This window comes from Cupressus sempervirens, chromosome 8 (genome assembly GCF_028749045.1).
Source record: "Cupressus sempervirens isolate cs-2001-9-10 chromosome 8, ASM2874904v1, whole genome shotgun sequence".
In the NCBI taxonomy this organism is placed as follows: Eukaryota; Viridiplantae; Streptophyta; class Pinopsida; order Cupressales; family Cupressaceae; genus Cupressus; species Cupressus sempervirens.
Genome location: NC_143125.1, coordinates 272,670,198 through 272,683,850, shown reverse-complemented (window position 1 = coordinate 272,683,850; position 13,653 = coordinate 272,670,198). Strand labels below are relative to the sequence as shown.

Below are 13,653 nucleotides of genomic sequence, written 5' to 3'. Positions count from 1 at the left end.
TGACCTTGAACACATGGACCAATAAGATAAGAGCACATCATAACACAGTAGGATCCACTTCTCTTCTCGCTCTATTGACCAATGACACACAGCAAGATCTCATATTCTTGCATTAAATAACAGTTGTGCATGTCAGAACACGAGAACCATTGGATGATGCAGGAATTCAACTCATAGATGGGTAAGACTTCTTCAAAGGGCAGAATAGGCGGCAGCTTCTCGCATGGTTGGGAAGAAAGGATGACCCCAATAAAAGCATAGCAAGAACGTGACAAGGTGACACGTGGCATGGGTCCAAACAAACACATAAACCAATAAAATACTAATGCATGCTGACAGGTGACCCAGACTTAGGAAATAATAATGAAAGACATATTTCCTAGGTGATACCTAACATGGCCATGCCAACATACTAAAGGCCCTTCTTAAGTTGCCTATAATGCAACAATTAAACATTAAGTCTAAGGGGAACCCAGGGTATTTTGAAGACTTAAGGATTTTGGACTTAGGTTTTAGCAATATTTTTGACAAAAACAAACCCTGGACCTACTAGAAGACTCTACAACATGGACATTTTACAAAAATGATGTCCTGCAAATCCTACACTAACACTAAGTAAACCTAATTAGAGTAAATTATATTTACTCCAACAACCCCCTTAAGTGCAACTTAGGGAGCAAAACTATCATGCAAATGATGCAAGACTAATACAAAGATGCAATATATGTGTCCTAGCTACTAGGCCATACTAAGTACCCATACACAACAAAGCATCCAACTAATCTCTCAAAAGTGGAGCGAAGGAGAAAACCTCATGGGTCAAAACTCCTCTCCAAAAAAGAGATGTAGAAAACGAATTGAGGTCTCACATCAATAGTCTCTAACAGCTACATCCATCAAGAGAATACAATACAGTCACCCCTCCATTGAAGGGAAAGATAGACACCATTGCCCCCTTAAATGAAGTATTATCAAAACCATTGAAGTACAATCGAGGACAAAAGAGAATCCAATGGTGACAAACAACCTGTCTCCCCTTAGGAAGAAAGAAATCCAAAGGTGCATGCTGAAGAAACTCCATATCCATAACATAATGAGAAGGAAGAAGTCTCAACAATAAAAACTCAGAGATAAAGCCATGTGCCTTCACCAATGTCTCATCAAGACTGAGAAAATCCTCAATCAAGGAAGAAACTATGTATGAAAGAGACTCAATATCATATGCCAATGTAAAATCTGCAAAGAGAAGGGATCCCTAAACAAGCATGTCCTCTAAATCCTAAGTAGAGGAATGAAACGCCATGTCAGCAAGGCCTAAAATGGAACCATCCTAAAACCAGAAATATGAAGAACCTAAGAACTGTTGTATCAAAGTCTTGGATCAACTGTCAATTTTGATGTAGCAGGGAATGGAGTTTGAGAAGATCCACAAACCCATTAAGAGCAATTTCATTACTCCGCACACTGGACAGGGGAGTCGAAGGAATATAAAGTCATCACCACCATCAGCAAAGTGAAAAGTATAAACTATATGATCAAATAAACCCATTGAAAGTAGATCACCATCAGCATGATAAATGGAAGTTGCATCTGAAGTGAACTCAACTCTCCCACCATTCTATGTAATCTAATAAACTTAAAGTAGATTATGTGCTATCTCAAGAACATTGGTCAACACTGCATTACTCAAGTCAACATCACCTACGAAAGCATCACCAAAATGTTGATTGCTTGATATCAAGAGCTCACAAAATGGTGGAATGATAAAATTTGAAATCATGTCATTTGAATCGGAAATGTATTCTAGTGCAATGTTGTCACCTGAATTGAAAATGTACTCTAATGTGCTTGATTCAAGAACCCAAACAAATTTCCTAGGTGCTCCAATTTGTCCTCATTGAAGCAACATTGTTAATGTCCAGCTTCCTTGAAAAAAACACATAGGGGTTTGTCTTTCTTAGTACAATTATCATCATTATGCCCAACTTTATTACAAAAAGAACACTTGGGTTTCTTCTCATTCAAATTCGCCTCTTTGAAAGAGATATTGGAAGATGTCACTACATTTTGTCTTGGGCTTGTTCGTATTCTCCCTTTTCCTTTAAAGGATTTAGCCACCAAAGCATGACCCTCAAATAGAGCATCCATCTAAATCAACTTGGCATGCTCCCTACTCAATCAATCACAACACTCCTCAAGTGATAGCATTTATGATCATCCCTCAGCATCCATTATAAACTAGAGTAGAAGCAAACAATTGAAATTGACCTCGAAGTTTATATACAAGATCAAGAAAATGCACTCCTTATCTTCTTTTTCATGACCACACTATTTCAACTATGGTCATATCAACTTAAACTGTCAAGGAAATCCTAAATGGTGCAAATGCATCTTAAGTGAGAAGTGAGCTTAGCTTGATGTTGCAAGATCCTAAACTAATTGACCTTTCCATATAACTCTGCAAGTTTATCAATAATATTATTGTCTTTAAGCTTTATTCGTATTAGGGAATGAAACAAGTTTTTAAGTACTTAAAAATCTTTAAATTTCAAGGATTTTTTTCACTTTGCAAAGCCATGAGTCAAGTCGGCCTTGTCGAGTCTGAGCCAAATTCGAGTCTAGGAACTATGAAAAAAATGTAACATATACATCCTCATGCGCTGGGAATGGTGGCAGATCTCATAACCTAACTCTCTAACACACTGTCCATCTTATGTTATATAGCTGCTGATTCTGTCAGCGTGGATGAGGAATAGTCAAACATGTAATTGTTATGTATTGGAGCTGATGGAAATTGCTGCCCTCAAACATATCACTGTTTTTTCTGTAGAATATATTGCTGGCAATAATTGCGGGTAGCACTGCCACCTTGGATGCTTGTCCTTGTATAGGTGTAGTCTCATATATATCAATGTTAATATCACACCAATTTAGTCAACTTGGAATGCAGAAACCTAAAGTTGATGTCCCAAGAAAGAATCACACTAGATTGCCTTTGTATACCACATGCAGCCAACGCCGACGTTTTAATACTGTATGTTGATGGGTTACAGCTTTGTATACCCCACAGTCTCCTAAGGTAGTGCAAATATATATCACTTGGAAATGGAGAGAAAAATATGATTGCTGTTCATCACAGGAGAGATGACTGTTGTTACGAACAGACTTGTAACTGAACAATATCACCACAGGTGTAATGACAAATTTAATGGAGGCGATTTCTAGAAATTTGAAGAAGTTTCAATGCAGGAATGATTAGAATCTGCAAACAAGACTATGGGAAGGATGTACATCGGATCCCAGTCAATCACTGAATTCTTTGAACCGGAAGGTAATTTGCCCGGATGAACCTCGGATACCATGTTAGAGAAATTAAGAGACCATCATGAAGTTGGCCATACTTTAATGTTCGAACTAGGAAACTATCAACTACATGAGAATGGTGCAACTTGAGCAATCAATAACAACGAGATTGAAATGATATGCTTGACAAGAACTTGCAATGTAATGATATGAATTGATGAATAACACATGTCCAAATGAGAAGTGAGTAGCAACAACTACCATGCAACAAATATTTAATGCATGACGCAATATTTTAAATGATGACACCTAAGATAACTAATCGTTATATGATTATAGCTTGTGCCAACTAAGCTATCCTAATTAAACTTAATTAGAGTAAATTATATTTACTCCAACAAAGTGAATAGCTAAAGCAATTTGCTAGGACAGTCCCAAATCCAATGTCATGGAGAAATTATTAATGATAGATTGTGTAGGGTGCTAGCTTTTCGTAATTTTTGGTTGCTTTATACTGTGTACATTTCTTCTTTTGATTGTTGAGGAGCTGTCTAGATATCAATTTACTTTTAGGTGGCTCAACAAAGAAAAAATAAGATAGGGAGAGACCCTCATAGAAGAGGGATTGTTTATGATCAGCATCTTCTATAACATTTATACATTTGAGTCTGAAGCAAGCCTAGAATTTGTGGTGGTAGTTCTTGGCAAAGATGGTCTAGAAGTAGGCAATCCACCACACTCAAAAGAGGACGCATATTTATGGAGAAATTAGCAGTAGGAAACTCAAACAATGTCATGAGAGTGGGAATATAAAAATGTTCCTCCACAATTCTAAGGGACTCTAATAGTACCTGCAAGTATAAGTGGTGAATGTAGAAAAAGTAGAAATTTGGTTAAGGATTTTAATCTTCTTAAGGCCCATTGTAATGATTTAAAAACAGTATCTGTTCTTGTGTCATAAACATTTCATTTATCAATGGCACTTTTGTACGTCTCCAATATAATATTAGTTATACTTAAGGGTGGAGGTCCCAATACAATCCAATAAATGTAAAATCTTTAGAAAAGGATTGCCATCATTGAGCACTCATTATAATGATGTCTTTAGACAAGGCTCAACCATTAAAATTTTCATGCTATTCAATAGAAAATTAATTTGTAGGGAAGCATAGGATGCTAACATAAGAACATACGCAAGCACAAGTCCTCATGCATACATGCATAGATATGAGCTAACATGGGAATATTTTAAATCTGGACTCCAAAACTAAATCATGCATATAAGAAGGTATGCTATACTAAATTACAGACACAAATGCAGAAGAAAGTATGTGTGTGCACAAAAACATCTTCACAAAAAGGCATATCAATAAACTTTTATGGCTTTCATATAGTTTTCTAAAATATAAACATAGACATGCAGAAAACAATTGCAACTAGGGAAAGAAAGAGCCCTTTATAAGGAGAGAATGAAATGTTTCTGTAGACAGAGAAGAAGCAGGTTTTTGAATGTTTATAGGCAAAATAATGATTACAATCAGCATCAAACTGGGTCGGAGTGAGGGATTTTGATGTTTCACTTCTGGAAAGGACTTGCATGTCCTCAATACCCACAAAACGTTATGCCTGTCAGAAAATTGATCACAGTTTCCTTAAGTTAAAAGTATGCTTTTCATTCTCTCCAAGTTAAAAACAAGACTCTTCATTCCGAAGAGAAACGCTGGGAAAAAAGGGAGAAGATGGAATTTTTATTACAGAGACAACAGCTTCAGTCCTTGTCAAATACAAAAGCTCCCAAAAAAAGGGAAGGTTTTAAGTGTTTCACTGGCTTCCAAAGGGTAATCTGAGATTAAAATGTTGTTGCCTTGCAAGGCTGGACCAAGTGGAAAAATATTTAGAAAGAATATTGTGAAGAGTGATTGCTTTTTGGTTTCAGAGCAAGTTGAGTACAAAATAGATCCCATAATAGCTTTGGGAATGGGGGATTCTAAGGATAGAGTAGATTTTAACTCAAAAAAGGTTTTAAAAATTCAATACTAAGGCAGCCCTAAGAGCACATTTTGAGAAAAATTAAAGGCATATATGTATGAAGTTGTGGGAAGATTTTGAAAACCTTAAAAGGATCTAGGGCAGATCTAAATCTAATAATCCTTTTATTTCTCAAGGTCAGTGCCTTCTATTTAGCAAACTTAGAAGGTTGGTCCCTGCTACTCAAGAGATTGGAGTCTTGCTGAGTTGGTGCTCAGTGGAGGGAATTGGTGTCTCAAGTGGATTGATGCCTATTAAATTGTAGGTTCTTTATAAAAGCAATTTTTTTTGCATGGTTTTCTCCCACAAAAGTTTTCACCTAAACTCATGTGTACATGAACTTTCCACCTGAAATCTATTGAGATAATATCTTATACTTTCTATAATAGTCAACTACTTGTCTGTAGTCCGTCTTTCAGTCTAGATAGGAATGTTTCCTATCCCGTCTCTTTTTTCTTCAATCCAGATAGGAATATTTCCTATCCTGTCTCTAGTTTTGTTTCTAATTTTGTCTTCAATCTACGTTGTTTCTTTTAGAAACAATGTCCTTGTAATTCTTTATAAGGAACACATTTGTTCCTCTGTTAATCAATGAATCATCCGGAAATCCGTTAATCTGCCAACTCTTCTTGAATCTATGGTATCAGAGCCAATTTTCGAAATTATTTTGTGATCCTTGCTTTCTAAAAACCTTGAGCTTTCAACTAGGGTTTTTTTTCTGAGGTTTTTTGCCTGAGGTTTTTGTGTCTGAGATTTCGACCAGTTTGCCCTAAAAATCATGACTTCCAAACATGTTTTTCTGCAACTCCCATCATCTGCAAAACGTGTGGAAATCGTGGACGATTATCTGCAACAACCTGCAATCTCGACCATTTGTGGAGTTAAAACTCCAATCTTCAGTGCGGCCTCTGCCTCTAATAGAACTCTGTAACAAAAAACGACCATTTTTATCAAGAAATCTGAAGTTTTTTCAAGCTTTTTTCAGCCAGGGCCGTTTTTTTCGAAACCCTAATTTTTGAGGTCGAAAAAATATTTTGTTTGCAGATGCTTGGTGGGTTTTTCGAGAGCCCAACTGGGTTGTCGTTCATTTTTTTTGTGTGCCTCGATTTTTGTGCCTCAATTTTCGAGCCAGCGGATCCAGAAAACGACAGCAGATTCCTTCTATGTTTTTCGAGCTCTCTTCTGGGTCATTCTCTGATTCTTCTGGATCTTTCGTACTTTTGCCTCGAAGAACGTGCCTTCACAGATTTTCACAATTTTTCATTGAAAAACGTGCCATGGCATCTCCGACAAATATTCTGCTCGAACATAATTCCAAATTCAATGGTCGCAATTATGGAACCTAGAAGCAGCGCATCATCGCAATCTTCAAATATCGCAACACCGCTCAACTTGTTCTGGGTGTTATGCAACGTCCGACTTCTCCGGGTCCTGATCAAGATACATGGGATCTGAACAATCGAGAGGCAATAATGCTTCTCAAACTATCCGTAGCTGATGACCAGCTTTCTCAGATTCCATCCGACAAGACAACTACCGAAATCTGGACACATCTAAAAGGTCTTCATGAGACTTCCGACAAGAGCAGAGCCTTCTTTTTGAAAAACACTCTGTTTTCTATTGTCATGGATGAGCGCACCTCGCTCCAGGCACACCTGAATCGGATTCAGGAAATTCATGATCAGTTACTTGCCATCGGTCACAAGATGGAGGAAGAGGATATTGTGGTAATCACTCTTCAGAGTTTACCAAAATCCTATGAGCATTTTATCGAGACTCTCAACATCACATCTACTGGTGTTAATCTAAAGTTCACTGATCTCTGTACCCTACTGCTTCAGCAAGATCGGTGGAAACAACAGTTTTGTAGCAGCTCCAGTTCCACCTCCACTGAGCAAGCCTTTGCTGCAAAATCCTTTCAACAGAACATTGGCAACCATCAGTCTTCTCAGCCTTCCCAGCATCAACCTTCTGCTCAATCCTTGGATGGCTGTACGAAGCAAAATGTACAGTGTAATTACTGTCACAAGTTCGGCCATATGAAATTCGAGTGCCGGAAACGTTTGGCTGCCCAAGCAAGGCAAAATGCTTCCCAGCCAACAGCATAAGGTGTTGAGCTTCCTGATCAAGGCGAAGCTGCATTTTTCGCCTTCTGAATCTGTTTCTGTTTTTTATGGGTTTGTTGATTTTCTCCTCAAAAATCATTTCAAGTTGTCTGTAATACGCAAGGTTGTGTGAGATTCTGGGTTTTACCGTTTTTTCCACAAAAACAAAGTTTTGTAATTGCAACTTATTTTGAGTCATAGCACTCTTCTGGCAAAGCTTCTTGGTTTCAGCATTCTGTAGATCCAGGGAGGGTCTCAGTTATCACAGAATGTTCCGACATCCGTACGTTGACCATTAAGGGAGGGTATTAAGATAATATCTTATGCTTTCTATAATAGTCAACTACTTGTCTGTAGTCTGTCTTTCAGTCTAGATAGGAATGTTTCCTATCCCGTCTCTTTTTTCTTCAGTCCAGATAGGAATGTTTCCTATCCTGTCTCTAGTTTTGTTTCTAATTCCGTCTTCAGTCTACGTTGTTTCTTTTAGAAACAATGTCCTTGTAATTCTTTATAAGGAACACATTTGTTCCTCTGTTAATCAATGAATCATCCAGAAATCCGTTAATCTGCCAACTCTTCTTGAATCTTGTAACAAAATCGTGTGGCTATCTTGTGTTCCTTTTGTTAGTAAACTTAAGTGTGTGGATGCTTTGTTCATTGTTTTAAAAGTACTAAAATTAAAAATTGAAAATGTTGGTTTTATACTGATTCACCTTCTATGTATAAGGGTGTCTTTGTTTTCTCCATTTGGTGGATGGTATTGTCATAATATGTGAATTGCATGACCCAAAAAGATCAGTGTTCTTATCAGCATTTATATGTAAAAAAAATTTGTTAGCTTGCCATTGAGGGCAAGAGTAAGTATATGGGTTGCAAATACAAGAAAGTAGCTACTAGGTCATAATTGATACAATCCTTGCAACAATGTAGCATCGCATGCCGGATATTAGTCAATTAACTAAACTAGCATAACCATATATGACATTATTAAATATGTAACATGACAACAATATCAGAGAGGAACTGTTTAAGAACAACAGTGTATAATTATGTGAGTATTATTTGACATAATACATTTTTCCATTGCTCTTGTTCACTAATGTAAGAGCATCCTAAATTCCTGACATCAATTTCATACATTTGGCTATCGAGCCTAACATAAAGCACTCAAAAGTATCAATAAAACAAGTAGATCCCTGCCCTCAATCGAATTTTTTTTTTTTAAATGTACCAACAGTATCTACCAAGTCTATTATAATCTAAATGGTTCTTAACTCTATTGCAAATAAGATGCACGAAAAGAAAAAAAGTGTAATGCAAAGCATAGATTATAGAACTCACGTTTCTGGTGAAGTTATATTCCTGTAAGCCTGTTGCAAAAGGTACATATGATTAGATTCTTATACCAGTAGCTTAATAAGCTACCTGTAACAAGTAAACTGATTATTTCAATCAAAATATATGCAATTTGAAATAAGAATCATATTGTTCTATTGATGAAGAGATAAAACATTTTGTTTAAGATGTGTATCAACATCCCCATTGTGAAAGCAGATAAGTTCAGAAGAATATCCAATCTAGCTCTTTTTAAGGCTAGGAAATGCAAATATGCAAGTGCAAGTAAGACCACAAGGAAAAGCATTCAGAATGTTGACATTTTCTTTACGAATCTAACAAAAGAAAATGCACCTACGTAGGAAGACAGGAAAAAATTGGGTACTTTCAAACCAACGTGGGAGAAAGTACCACGGCAAAGAATCAGATTTATTATTAAAATCCTTTAAATCTTAAACAAGCACTCATTCATTTGGTATTATTAGTTGAAAAAACTTCCTCGTTTTTTAAGTAAGTTCACCTCAAGCCTGCATATAGGAACTGGCTTTCCTTGCCTTTGACCTCCAAGCATACCCTGCATGAACACAAATAACATAAACAACTATTATAATAGATGGAAATCTTATAAACGGTGACAAAATTTAAAAGATATTAAATTACTGCAGAAATCCAAAAATTAACAAAGAAATTTTCATAACTACTACATCAAAGAAAAAGGCATATGTCAGCTAGAACAGAATTCGAATTTATAAGATAGTTTACTAGAATGCAATCTTTAAACAACTTCTAGCAATGCATATTTTAAACAAACTAAACATCACAGAAATACCCTTTTGCCTAGAAGGATGGCATCATATATAGAGATTGAAGTTTCTTCCAATATCAAAATGTAGAAGACACAATTGTGAAACAAGTTTCTCACTTTTAAGTTTTAATAGTTCAAGGAATCACAGTCTTAAAGCTCATTGAAATAAGGATGCTTATACATGGTGGTACCTCAATGGCTTGGGCTCTATTTCCTTGTGACCTCTAGATATACATTTTTTCAATTCTTTCTTCTTTAGATTGATCTTGTCTCCGATATCAAAAAGTTTAGTTATTATTCAATGGAGAGTAACCTGTGTGTACACTCCTTATTCATTTAGTTAAGTCCAACTTGTTAGCACAGAATTAGGTTGAGTTGGTCCATGTGCATTCGGACTTGCAGATTGTTTATTGCTCTATTAAATAAAATGAACACATGCATTAATAATAGAGATGACGATGCACACTAAATACAAAAGTGTATCTTTATTAGTAGTTGCTGTAGGCATAGTACTATTGTAATCAATTTCCTATAACTATTGATTAAAATTTATTACTCCCACCAATCAAAATTAAGTATTTTAAAATATTATTATATGATTAACATTTTCTATAGTTAAGATGCACATTTCTTACATTTATAAATTAAGAAAACTAATTTTGAGCTATCTGATTGGCTAAAACAATTGGGGTCTTATACACAGATTTTCCGCAACCACTATTTCTCTTCAAAATTTTAGCCAACTTTTAAGAACATGTTTTCCGACATTTATGCAAAGCAAGACATATAATAATGAAATTATAGAATTTAATTGTTTTCGTTTCTTAAATTAATTTCACAATTTTATTTTCATACCTAAATTCTTAAACGTGGGAACACATCCAATTGATAAAGGAGCATAAGGCCCTCTACTCTGTACTACCATAAATTTGTCTTTCCACTGTTAATAAAATGGTTATATATTCAGGCATGAACATAGTTTTGTCTAGGAAAATAATATAAATCTATATATAAATTATATAAATTTGTTCTAAAAAATATTTGTTTATTTTTTCTTCAAAGTTTCTATAGAAGAAATTAATATCAAGAATTTATTTTCTTATCATAAAAAAATTTATTAAAATCAAATATATTTTCTAATTAATATAAATATTTTAAAATCACTTCAATATTCTATATGATCTATTTTATTTTAACATTTAATTCTCAATATTAATCTAAAAAAATAATTAGTAATATAAATTCTCTTCCATTACAAATATTTTAACCCTTTCCTAAACTACTTAATTGATAATTACTAATTATCAATTGTAATTGTTCCTTCACTTCTTGTTTGTGAGGTTTTTGTAATTGTAGATTAAAATGGTGTTCTTAAAATTTAATTCTACCTTTTTCTTTTTCATTACTTCTACACTACTAAAATAAATTACTAAAAATTATTACTATACCTTCTATAACAAGGCAAGTACTAGCCACTACGTTGCACTTGTTCGCACATGAAGTTATTACAAACAAATACCAGAAATAGTAAGCCAAGAATCAAAGTCAATCCAGCTAGATCATATTGCTTTCCTTGATGATACACAATCTATTTAAAGAACACGACGATTGCCAAGAGGAAAACAGCCATCAACCAACCAAGATCCTATCTACTTGAAATAATCAAACAATTTAATACATTGTCAGATAACCCATATTATCGTAACATACTAATAGTCATTGTACACTTGCTCCTATCCCATTGAAAAAGGAATTCAAGGAGAGGAAGATGAGGAATTGATATGTAAACCTTGAGTGTACTTGGATGCTTACATTAAACAGTTTGTCACAATCTCTTTAAAGAATAAGAAAGCTCCTATGTAGCCAAGTGATAAGCAAGTGTGATGTACTAATTTTGTATTGGTTTCACATACGGAGATTGAATGATCAATTATTTTTTCCTACTACCATTAGTGATTCCAATTCTGTGTAGTTTTTGCAAATTATGAGTAATATCATTTTCTGAACCCATCCATATCAGATACAGGGATTGAAAACTTGTTACACCAGCAAAGAAATCAGCAACTTAATTGACATAAACTTAACAATATAGTAGTATACAATTTGAATAAAAGTTTGGTAACTTGGACTTTGTTGTTGCGGGAATTAACAAGATCCCTCATAAATGCAACCAGCAAATTGAAGAGCTATGTTACCAAATTCTTCCCTGACAACCCCAAAGTTTGGTTTGGTCTTGCAAAAGTCTGCTTCAATACTGTCAGACAAACCTGACACAAATTTTGCCATCTTATGGCGAATTTGGATATCTACAACAGGACCCAAGCTAAATTTTGTCAAAAAGGGACTTTTTAGACATTTTCAAAGTTCAAATTTTGCCATCTTATGGCAAATTTGGATATCTACAGCAGGACCCAAGCTGAATTTTGTCAAAAAGGGACTTTTTAGACGTTTTCAAAGTTTTTTGGGTCCATTTTAATCAATCCAACCCTCCAACACTAAAATTGAACACTAAAAAGGCCAAAAAGATCAAATATGTCATTTTGCTATGTTGCTTTACTATTAGTATTAGCATGGTGGTGTATGAACCTATTTGTTGTTGCATATATATACATATACAGACATACATAAAACATATGTCTTTGTATGGACAAACCCAAAAGGAATTTGAACCTACCCCTAAAAAAATTTAATGAATTTCAATCCAGAATCTTGAACCTACATCCCAACCCGAATCCAAACTAGCAACTTACTTGAAGAGTATTAAACAAAACGGTTCTTAGATTGCTAGTAGTGGTACTTTGTGTATAATATCCCAGCACATAAATGAATAGTAGAATCGCCATTTTCATAACACAAAATAATTCCAGATCTCAGCAAGAAGCATGACCCCTTTTTCAACTTGTTTCCTGATCTAAAAGCGTCACTTTCCTAGTAACTCATCCCTACTTTATCTATGAACAATTGACACATAGAAGATTAATGAAATCTATTTAGATGGCAGATTATATGGTTTGTTTTAATACAGGCACCGTTTGATTCTTTATACTCTTTTGTGTTACCCTTACCCCACATGCGACCTACAGATATATTGTCCTCCCTGCCTATCTTCAAGCAATCTCTACTGAATCACTAACTAATCTTGTACAGAGATCCCAAATTTATCTAGGAGGTCTACTATGATAGACGATACTTGCAAATGGAATCCCCTTCAAACGTCTACCTAAAACTACATCAATCTTTTGCAAGTATGCAATGAAATCTTCAAGAATGAAGTGACTCCTTATTTCTGTTGTGCCACTCTATAATAATATCTGCCAATCCATAGAAGTAGTTCTACAAACCCTAATTTATGCCAATAAACATGTAAAAGTATTTTGTCTTGTATTTGTTTCAAGGATAAATCACTAACATTGTCAACAAATATGCTTCCCATGTTATGCAAAAGAGAAATTGTTTACAGCAATGAAGAAATATGGAACTAAGAGATTCCATTCTTTCTGCTAAAATTCATCGGTTAGTGTGTGAGGAATACCCTTTAATGTCACCTTTCTCCTCATGCTAAAAACTGAACTCCAACATATGAACCCAAAGTTAACTGTATGTCCACTGATGAGGATGCTAAGGAACGATAAACCATAAGCTACCACAATATCAAAACTTTTAATTTTTTGGCATTGTAAATCTTTTTTACCACTGGGCTCTCATCAATGTAATTCACCATCAAGAAGCACTATCACTCTACCTCCACACAAAGCTCATTAAAATTTGAAGTGATTACACCTATGCCAAAAAGAGAAGAAAGTGTACCTTCCTTGCTATCCTTATCTTGGAGATTCAATCATTACTCTTGATCTATAGTTCCTTCCTTGTCATCTGAAATCACGTCAAGGCAATGTCCCATTTGCAAGCCATCTATGACTTAGCATCCATGTTTCAATGCATTAGAAACACAATATCTTCTTTCTAAGTTCTTCATTGAATTCTCTTCCTTGCCTCTTGGATGGTAAGCTCATCTCAAGTTGAATATGATACTCTTCTTTTTGAAAAAGCTGCTTTTGTTGTCTCTAATGCAAATCC

The 13,653-nt window shown here is 35.0% G+C and overlaps 1 protein-coding gene across 2 annotated transcripts in view; it reads right to left on the bottom strand.

The window, feature by feature from the left end:
- PFT1 (phytochrome and flowering time regulatory protein (PFT1)) overlaps positions 1 to 13,653 on the bottom strand; it is a 107,561-nt gene that overhangs the window by 38,192 nt on the left and 55,716 nt on the right. For both annotated transcript variants that reach the window (XM_089797434.1, XM_089797433.1), the window contains exons 10-11: positions 9,292 to 9,345; positions 8,778 to 8,806 (exon numbers count right to left, since the gene is read on the bottom strand). In XM_089797434.1, the coding sequence (XP_089653560.1) occupies positions 8,778 to 8,806; positions 9,292 to 9,345 (83 nt within the window). The remainder of the gene's footprint in view (positions 1 to 8,777; positions 8,807 to 9,291; positions 9,346 to 13,653) is intronic.